Here is an 11,127-nt window from a genome sequence, read left to right on the forward strand (position 1 = left end):
GGCGTCAGCAACAGCAGGGGATTCCGTTTCCGATATTCGACTGAGAGGCAACTCAGTTATGCACAACGTGGTGTTTTGCTAATGTCCAAATGCAGCGGGACGACACGTTGTTCGACAGTCTCTGGACGTTGACTGTGACATGTGCCTAGATGACAACTTTTTATTGCATTCCAGTTGGGCTATTTTCAATGACACAATCAGTGAATAAAAAATTGGCACCAAATTTGATTGCATTCTAACCTTCACACGGTGAAACTTTCAATTGACAGATTCAAGCAAGCAATTTATCACTTTCTTAAAGCAAATTTAGACAAACTTGCAATTGGTTTCCCACTTAATTATATTTTACAAGTCAAAAAGAAAGGCAAGTGGATATATACATATATATATATATGATACTAGTGGTTGCTAGTAATCCAATTGGTAGCTCTGCGGCTATTGCGATTCTTGAATGTTCGCCTTAATCCCACAAACAAGTGAAAACTCAATTGAATGTTAATTAATAAATATGTAATGTATTTTGTATGTATTCAAATGTTACTTCTTGTCGAGTTACATGTTTGCATTTATCAATGTAATTTTATTTTTTATTCATATCAAATTAAGCTGCGCTTCACCTGAAAGGCTTTCGGACCGAATTCGACTTGTTATTTTGTTGTTGTTTTTGTTTTTGTTTCTGTCTTTGTTAGACTCGGTTTGTTTATAATTTCGATCTGGTGTAAATAAATAAATAGTAATAGATAGTATACAGTTAGTGTGGTAGTTACATATTTAGTTTTAGGCGCATAGCGATAAGAGTTATATTCACGTTTTGCATACATGAGCTAATTGTTAATTGTCTCTACAAATTTATTATTGAATTTGCTTGCTCCGCTTCGGCTTTGTGTTTTTTGCAAAAATAATGCCAATGCGAACGGTCAAAGTTAATTAAATACGTTTGTATTTATGTATGTATGTATGTGTATGTATATGTATATGTATATGTATATAATATTTGTATACATCATTAATTTTAATTTGTGGTTACCTGCACATTTAGCACTTGCAATATTGGAAATAATCTCATTTGCTTTCAGATTTCTATTAAGTCAATAATTACATACATACATATTTATATGTACATACATGTTAATTTTTGTTATTATTTTTATATTATACTTATGCATTTATTATTTGCGTTTTACTTTTCGTTCTCATTTTGGTTGTCAATTATAGCAAAAATAAGCTCTCTTTAATATATGTATTTATGTTTTTTCCTTTGCTTAACAGAATTAATTCAATGCACAATTTATTGTTCTTCATATTACTTTGTAGCTGTTCTATTTTGCTTTTGTTTTCTCTGGATTTTGTTATTGTTGCGGTTGCGGTTGCTTTTGCTTTTGCTTTTTCTCTTTGTTAAATGGCATTAATCGAAAACAGTGCAAAATTTCAATTTGCACATTTACTATAAGTATACACATTGTTTTTACGACGTTACTTAAATGCATTTAATGTTTTTACTGTTTACTGTTTACTGTTTGCTTATATCAGGCATTGTTATAACTATGCTAAGTATTTTGACAATCATTTAGTACATTACAATAATGTGTTCACAATAATAATAATAATCATAATATATCTATACATAGAAAAAAAATTCAACGAAATGTCATCTCATCTTTACTCGTACAACGAATATTTGTTTGTTTGTTTTTGTTTTGTTTTGTTTTTTGTTTATTTTTTTTGGCATAACTGCAAATTATAAATGTAGTTAATAAAATTAATTTACACAAAATGATCATTTAATAAGTTATTGCTGTCTGTCTAGCGCGTTGGCAACCAAATTAAATTCAATTCAATTCTTATAGAGTATTGCCCGTATCTCCCATTTTGACCTCTCTCTCTCTGCCTCGCACACACACTTACTCGGACACACTCACACTCACACATACAGACACACACACACACACACGCAGACACACACACGCAGACACACACACACACAAACACACACACACGCGGACACACACACAGGCACACACATTCTATGGCTTGTTATGCTTACGTTAAATACACTCAAAATCCTAGTTTTTGACATTTGTCTGAACAATTTGTACGCTCAACCCTCACTCACAATTGGACACCCACCAGCACACACACACACACACACATAAGCACACACACACAGATACGCACTCACACATGTACACATAACACAAAATTCAGTCTTTTTCATGTACATTGAGAAAACAGAAAGTACAACGAAAAGCAAATAAAGCAAATCTGTATGCCATAGCTGAAGTGAGTACATTCTATTATTCTGCGAGTGCTTAGTTTAATTAGATGAGTAGTTTTGAGTACTTTTTCTTTTCCTTTGTGTTTTCTTTTTTTTTTTTCCTTTTTTTTTTGTTTTTTTTTTTTTTTTGGTTTTAATTTCAGATAGTTTGACCGCACTTTGTATTGCTTGGCTTAATTAAAGTAAATGTATAGAATTCGGCTGGATCAACAACAGACATGCGTGTCCTTAGTCCTTAGTGTGTGCTGTGAGGTGCATGATAATATATGCATATATAAGACATTATTATTTAAATATAAATTGGCGTCTCCTGGCCGGTGAGCAAACGAAACATGGACGTGGGCATCGTTTTCATCAAAATCTGCAGAATGGTCGCAAAAGTGTTGCATGTTAATCATATATCTATCTATGTCAACGATATATCAGTATATCACTTACCTCGCCCACAGATGAAGACAACAGCTTGACGATGGTATCGTGTGGCACAGCCACAACACTTTGATTATTAATCTCGATGATCCGATGGCCAACGCGGACACCGCCGCGTTCAGCAATGCCGCCACGCAGAAGGCTGCAGATCTGCAGATGAAGCAAACAGATAGAAAACAATTAAATAACAACTACATACATACATATTCACATCTACAGCAGATATATATACAGAAAAATTTGGCTAACTAACAAGCTCGTATTATATCAATAATATGGAATAAAAACATACAAAATACGAAATAAAAAATTATACGAATTAAATAATTAAGTAACAATACTTTAAGCTTTACTTAATGATACAATTTCGAATTTAAAGTGGCTCTTTTCGGATTGGGTTGAGGAACGTTTTTCCAGATTGTTCCGAAAAAAAAAGAATATATACTTATTATTTTCTTAGACCAACAAATTCAAAATTGAATGTAGAAAGCACAAGCAAAAAGATGAATTTTCCTCATTTTTGTTGATTTCGCAAAATGTATATATCCATAATTATGTATATTGGACTCGTCATGAATGATATCGCGCCACTTACCACTCCATTTTGTACGCTAAAGCCCAGTTGAAAGAGAGCTTTGGGCCGCAAAATCTTGACTTCGACGACAGGCGGACAGGGCACAACGGTGAACTTGACGGCAGTTTGGTTTTTGGCATTGCGTATGTAGCTCTGGCAGGTGGAAAGCGGCAATCCGACGAGGCTCATGCCATTGATGGCTATCAACTGATCGCCAATGTTTAATTGTCCGCAGCGAGCAGCGGCTCCACCGGACATTAAATTGGCAATAACCACTGTTGGCAGCATGGAGCCCCAGCCGCTCTCAACGATGACAACGCCGAGAATTTCGCCCTTAGCCTTGGGCACAACAACCTCCTTTTGGAGTTCCTTTTTGGCGAAGATCTCGAGCTCGTCGCCAAATATTTCCTGACTGTTGAGTACCTCCTGGTAGTCCATCTCCTTGGCCAGATTCTCATTCTCAATGCCGTTGGCCTTAAGGAACTCCATGTACGCCACCTGAAAAGCCTGACCAATCGATTGCGCTATGAATTGCGCCTCATCGCTCTCAAACACATGGCAAATCATTTTCGGGGTACGATTGTGCTTGTTAGAGGAGCCGCTCTCCTTGCTGATTTCCTTCAATGGCTCTCCATCGATTGTGTCAGCCGGGCCGGGACATGAGAGGGAATCGACGACAACGCCACTACCATTGGGTATAAAGCGTCGACGGGCCATCAACACAACGAGATCACCAATGTCCGCTATGTAGGAGATGGTGCGCAGTGCATGATCCATCATAATCTCCTTGAGGTCCGTATTGAGCACCATTATCTTCTCGGTTGATATGAACAGATCCACCTCGGTGCTGGGCTGACTTTCGCCTTCGGGCGCCTGTCAACAAAACAAACAAACAACATTTACAAACTGTTCACAGAACTGGGACAACACTCAATTCGAAGTGTTAGGTTTCTGTTTGTTGCTTACCAAAGCCTAAACATATCAAGGAGTGAGCAGCATGGGTTGTTGTTAATATTTTTGTTTATTTTTTTATTTGTTTTATTGGGGAATGGACGAGAAAGCGAGAAACGAATAGAGAGATAGTGTGTGTGTGTGAGAGAGAGAGAGAGAGAGACAGAGCCACAGTTAAACGAGCATAATTTTTGCTAAAGGAGCGCAACTGAAACAATTGAACTGAACTGATGAGCTCGATCTACACACCTTTATGCGGGAAACGGCCTCCTCGGCCTGCATCATACGGGTTGATTTCGTCGGCTGACCCTCGCACACTAGCTGCGTGGAGCCCAGATATCGGGCACGAAACAGAACGCCTTCGATGAGCACTTTGGGTTCCAATAAACCTGATAATGACCAGATATAAATCATTTAGTTTGGCAAATAACTAAGTAAATATATATATATATATATATATATATATGTATATATATTTATTTATATATATATATATAGATATATAAATATATATATATATATGTGTTAATATATACAGGGATAGTTTCTACACTAATCGAACTAGTTTTAAGTCATTTTTGGATGTTTGTTAACAAAAGCGAACTGAAACTATCAGATTATTATTTTATACCCTTGTTGAGCGTATGATACTTCTCTTGTGCATTTGGTAACGCATCGAAGAAGACGTCTCCAGCCCCATGAAAAAAATATATATATATATATTCTATAAGTGTCAGTGCTTAAGCTATCCTCTTAAAACTTGTGTGTAAATCCGTATTTTTGCTTTCGAGCTTCGCACAAAAATTTAGATGTCAGCTGATTAAGCCCGGTCTACAAGGGTATTTGTAATCTTCGGTTGTATAATCTTATATATGTATACGTTCTCATAAAGATAATGTCTTTTCGATTTTCTTACTTTACCACAAATGAACACTAACAAATTTGTTAGGCAGATGAGCCCGGCAGTTACTTTGAAATTCTGTGTTGTCTGATATTATAATACAATTATGTTTTTTATGTTGTTGCCTGCTAACCGAATAATCGAATAATCGAATGTATGCCTATGTCTGCTAAAACATGCATGCAAACGGAAACATAGTGTATGAGTTTACTATAAATGAAGCAAATGATGTTTCGGCTGTTGGGCAGGGAAAAACGAGATAGACAGAGACAGAGACAAGAGAGAATGGGGAGAGGGAGAAAGATATAGAGCGCATTCACTTACATGGCAGGCACCACACCATCAATTACAGAAAATGATAATTTCAATATGCAGCGTTTGACAAAAAGAAAAACGTGAAAGTCAAAAATTGATTGATTGAGAAATACAGAAATACAGCACACAATAGATTGATTCATCATTTTGTTAGGGGGGCGTTTCTGTACGCACACACACACACACACACACAATATAACAATAACATTGACAATAACAAAGAACAGAAAGATATACATATGCCACTTACCCTCCTTGTTGCGTGAATGGGCTTTCTTATCGGTGTTGGCCGAGACCTTGAGCGATTTGATGGAGCCCGTGGGGCTCTTTGAATATTGCAGCTTCTCCGGTGAACTGAGTGACACATCCGCGGTGCCCACAATCTGGCAAATGTCCGGCGAATTGGCCGTCAGCGAAGTGCCAATACCCTGCCGTATGGTTGCCGTCGAATAGGTCTGCGGCTTGGGATTGCTATTGGTGTCGCTGATATTTATGCTGCTGCTGCCGTTGTTATTGATCAAGCCATTCGCATTGCTGTCAGCGGTGCCGGTCAATGATGTCGTCTACACAAGCAAACACAACCAGATGTTGGCAAATGAATACGTTTCTATATCTGTACAAATCAGATACACTTACCTTTTCCGCAAAGAAGTCCTGCTGACCCAGCAGCCGATCCGTTTCCAGATCGGTATCCGCTTCCTCATCTTCGAGGCGAATCGCCGGCGTTGCCGTTGCCGTAGTTGTTGTTGCTGTTGCTGTTATTGTTGCACTCTTGCGCGGCACCCAAACTGGCGAATCCGGATCCGGGGGCAGCACTTCATCACAGTACTTGAGCTTATCGGGTTGTGTTTTAGCGCGCTGCAAAGCGGAGCGTATCTCTTTCATGGCCTCTTGTATCTCAACTGGCGCTGCAGCTGCAGCTGTTGTTGTTGCTGCTGTTGCTGTTGTTGCTGCTGCTGTTGTTGCTGCTATTGTTGTTGCTGCTGTTGTTGCTGCTGCTGCGGTTGTTGCTGCTATTGTTACTGCTGTTGCTGATGTTAACAATGAAGATGATGATGGCTTGTTGCTGGCCGCCGGTGCAGCGGCATAGACTGGACCGTAGTGCGTTTCTGTTTCTGCGGGACTGTCACTATCAGCAGACACCGCCAACTGCGGCTCCAAATCTTCCGCACACTGCTCGGGCGATGGCGTGATCGATGGCGTTTCGGGTAACTGCGGCGGCAACACAAACTCGATCGGATGTGAGTCATCTGTTGCCGCTGCTGCTGTTGCTGTTGTCACTGCTGTTGTTGCTGCTGTTGTTGCTGCTGTTGCTGCTGCTGTAACGCTGTTGTATTCATTTTGCAGTCGTTCGCTATCGCTGTTACCATTGTGCTCGTGTTCGTCAATGATCTGCTGTTGTTGCTGTTGAGGTTGCTGTTGTTGCTGTGGCTGCTGCTGTTGTTGCTGCTGCTGCGACTGCTGTGGCTGCAGTTGCTTGTCGCAAACGACGGAGACATTGTTTTCGGTATCCGAGGCATGTCCACTGCTGAGGCCATCCTCCAGCACGGGCATACTGGTGTAGAGCTTACCATAATCGGTTGTCGTACAATTGATATCATTTGAGAGACTGTCCAAATCGCCGCAATTCGAATCGTAATCCGTCGTCTCTGGCGATAGTGTAAAGTTCCGTGAATGCCGACGCAGATTTGCCTCCAGTTCAGTGTCGGCCAGATCGCCGCTACTGCGACTGTTCGAATCAATATACAACTCGATGTCGTTGTGTTCCTGGTAGGCATTATGCTCACTTGTCTGAAAATAAATCGATTGCCAGTGTCAGTTTCACTAAGCCTTGTGGGTTAAAATTGTGTCAATTAAAGCAGCTCAGCTCAGCTGGCAGTAATCCGGTATCAATCCTACCCCAAAGGGCTTCATAGTTTGCACAATGCACCAAGAGCACATGTCAAATTTATGCACTTTTGTGCCAATAAATAATTTTGATGACTGAGCTAGCTTACTAAATAAGCTAAGATTTATACGAAGTTTATAGACCCAGCAGATCAAAGTCAATCTGCTGACAACTATATATCACGATGCATTTGAAAAATCCAGCAGATTTATATAATGATCGAATGCCAGTCAATATATTCTAATAATAATTGTCAACTTTCCATAATACATTTTTGCAATGGACGCGTCCAGAAGTCTAAATCAAGAGCGGACTGCCACAGCGGGGGTTATGGGAATGTAGAAGGCAGAATATGGCTGAGACTCACCTGCATCCTTGGCGAACGGTGCACCATGTAGAGTTCGTCTTTGGGTATTCTAGCTAGACGCTGGCCAATGTAAGATTGCTCGACATGTTTATCCACATCGCAAACGCGCGGCTGCGTCGTGTTGTCCTACAATATTGTGCACAAAATTTAGCATTTATTTGGTGAGGTGATTTAGTTGGCAACTTACCGAGCTGGCCACATCCTCGCCACTTTCCGTTGTGTAGTCGGCAAAGCGCTTCTCGTCATCATCGTCATCCGGATTGCCTTTGAAGAACTCCTCGAGCACTTTGCGCGTCTCAGAGAACTCGTACAGATAGTCAAAAGTGGGCGTCTTTGAGGATGCCGTTGCGTTCGTACCATGATCATGATCAATCAGATCAATCAAATTGCCAACGGATGCCTTGCCAGCCAGGCTGCCCATCACATCATTATCCGCACGCTGCTTGGCAGGTGAGACGCGTTGCGGAAAGCCGGGCGGTCGTTTTGGGTAGCCAACACTTTTGCCCGACTGATTGCCAAACCGACGCGGCGAACCCTCATAATCGGCAATGGGCAGCTGCCCAATCATCTTTGTAACCTTGAGGACATCTTCATTGCTGCCTCTATCTGGGGCAGGCAGCACCGCGGGCTTGTTCATCCAATTCGTGTCGATGTCATCGAAGACAACAATCTCGCCATCTCGCAGACACTGGCCATCAGCCTTGCCCACATCCGTTGGCGAGCCGGGACTCGCCAGGCCCTATGGGTAATCCAAAAGCAAAGCAAAATTAATTAAACATAAAAATAGTTGAGTTTCTAATAAATGCGATACGAAATTAGTTTCCTTTCATCGGGTTAACTTATTTCAACTCATTATTGAATGTATTTTGGAAACAAAAATTATATTTTGAATAAACTCTTTGAAATATTTGAGGCTAGAGAATTAATTAAATCGCATCTGTAGACCAAGTTTGAACCGACAGGCAGCAGAGATTAGAAAATGTTATACAATTTGTATTCAAAAATCGAATTTCGAATTTCGCCTATTCCATAAATTCAATTTACAACAATGTGTTGTTTTCACAAGTTGATTTCAAGTATCGTAATTGAACTCATTCCACTGTGCGAAATAGTTTAATAGTTTAATTGCGTTAAAAAGTTTGCAACAAAATGCTGTGACACAAGTTAAGAGTCGAATCTAGTTTGTGGTTTCTATATATATATATATATATATATATATATGCATGTTAATGGATATCTGCTAAGTATTGAGTTAATTGTTTGTTTCTTAACTTGGCTACCGTTAACCGATGTTCCCCATCCGTTTTTATTGTTTGTTTGTTTGTTTGTGTGACCAGCTCACCTCTGGCTCAAACTGACTGCTGCCCGGGCTGCGACCGACGCGTATCTGATGTGGATGAGGCCGTTGGTAATAATAAGCCGACTGCTGCTGCTGTTGCTGCTGGTGGTGATGCTGCTGGTGATGCTGCTGGTGGTGCTGCTGCTGGTGGTGGTGGTGGTGCTGCTGCTGCTGCTGATGTTGGGTACTAAGGTAGCCAGGCAGCTGATGGGGCGGCGACATCTGCTCGAATGCCTGATGATGATGATGGTGATGATGATGCATCGGCGTATATTGCAGATCAGCATTCAGATCCGGTGAGTTGAGCACAGTGCTGGCCGGTGTCACGTTTGGGCTGCGTGTGCGCATCTCCCATACGTATCGCTCCTGTGAAACTGCCTGCTTGCCAAAGTTCATGTGCAGGTCCGCGTGTCCTCCGACGCCGCCTACGCTGCCGCTGCCACCGCAGCCAGTTAAATGATTCACGTTTGGTTCCATCGAATCGTTGCTGCTGTCACTGCAGGAGTTCATACTGAGCGCGTTATATACACGCTCAGGGGACACGCTCGGGATGTTGACTGGGCGTTGCTTGGATGCGTTGGGTGCTGGATGCTCTGTTGTGGAGCGGCTTGGGCTACCTTTCAGCAGCCAGTGGTTAACTCAACTGCCGCTGCTGACATGCTACGCTTTGAGTCAGATGCCTGAAAAACATAACAAAAACGCTGCGATTACTTCTACCAGCAATGACAAATTGAATCTCTGATGATCTAATACAATGAATAGTCGAATGAATCACTTTACATGCATCTTGTTCTTTTCGTTGTTGCCATTGTTTTATAAATTCTATTTTGTTTTCTCTGTTGTGCTTTGCTGGGAGTTTTGCATAAAAATCAATGCAAAAGGTGCCAATTAACCCAATAAAATTCCACACGTGCTAACGCATTTATTTGTGTGTGCGAGTGTGTCTGTGTGTGTGTGTAGGTGTGTATTTGTGTAAATTTGCGCACGTAAACTTGGCCTCCAAAAAAAATGTTAGTGCAGCCGCCAGGACGAGATGCGGAGACAACGCTTGGCAACAAAGGCGTCAGTCTACGTGGTGCACATATATATATGTATATACATATATATATATTACATATCTATATATATATAAATATATATATATACGATATATGATACAACACAACTACAGTGCGCTCTCGCTAATAGCTAAAACAATACAATAAGCAATTTGGATTCTTATGCTGATTTATCAGTTAAAGCGAAGTAAATTTATATGTTTTTTGCTAAGTTGAAATAATTCGAATTTCAAAATTAATTAAAATTTAAAAATAAACAGGGCGCTATATTTATTGTCACATTAATTGTCATTCCTATATTAAATTTGATTCGTTTTTTCTTTATTTATTCGTATTATTTCTTTGTTAATATGACTGTACGCCATAGCGGGTATTCACTGCACAATTCAGCACCGCCACCCCCCCCCCCCCCACCACCACAAGTAGGTAAATGACTCTGCAGCAGCAGCCGGCTGCATTGTTTTTGTGTGTTTCACTGCGAGGCAACCTCACCCTTACCTTGCTGCAACGCGGGCATTTGTCATCGTCTGCAGAGATTGCGAATTAGATGACACCTCAAAAAATAAAATAAAAAAAACACTTTGTAAGCACGCATATGTGAGTGTGTATGTGTGTGTGTACTTGGATGTGTGTGTGTGTGGTGTGCGTGATATTGGCATAGAGTATTGTTAAAAATCAATAGAATTGAGGGGTTTTTCTTTTTTTTTGTCGGCCCAACCGCCCACAACCACCCACCCACCAAAGCACTTAACCTGCCCGCCACTAATAGCAGCAGCAGCAACAACAACAACAAACAACGGGAACATAACAATGCGTATTTTGTGTGTTTTTTTAAGAGTGGGTGGTGGTTAGAGGGAGGGCGGAGGGGGTTGGTTGGTTGGCTCAACGAGTGCCAATAAATTTTGATTTATTATGATTAGTGCATAGAACGACCACAGTTTATCGAACACAAACACATGCCGCACGCACAAAAAGTATTACTCAATTTTGTAATTGTTTAATGCAAATTACCATTTAACACATTTGATTC

General features: G+C 40.7%; 1 protein-coding gene across 1 annotated transcript; it reads right to left on the reverse strand.

Moving 5' to 3' along the window:
* Positions 1-2,400: 2,400 nt before the first annotated feature.
* LOC6565325 lies at positions 2,401-11,127 on the reverse strand. The gene is given in 13 exon segments (XM_043216288.1): positions 2,401-2,636; positions 2,714-2,854; positions 3,300-4,151; positions 4,479-4,618; positions 5,696-6,008; positions 6,082-6,428; positions 6,513-7,236; positions 7,701-7,826; positions 7,888-8,439; positions 9,043-9,156; positions 9,260-9,300; positions 9,303-9,719; positions 11,109-11,127. Coding segments are annotated over 12 exon segments (3,669 nt in total). The 5' UTR covers positions 9,550-9,719; positions 11,109-11,127; the 3' UTR covers positions 2,401-2,564.

Source organism: Drosophila grimshawi, unplaced genomic scaffold, assembly GCF_018153295.1.
Source record: "Drosophila grimshawi isolate 15287-2541.00 unplaced genomic scaffold, ASM1815329v1 contig_848, whole genome shotgun sequence".
Taxonomy (NCBI): domain Eukaryota; kingdom Metazoa; phylum Arthropoda; class Insecta; order Diptera; family Drosophilidae; genus Drosophila; species Drosophila grimshawi.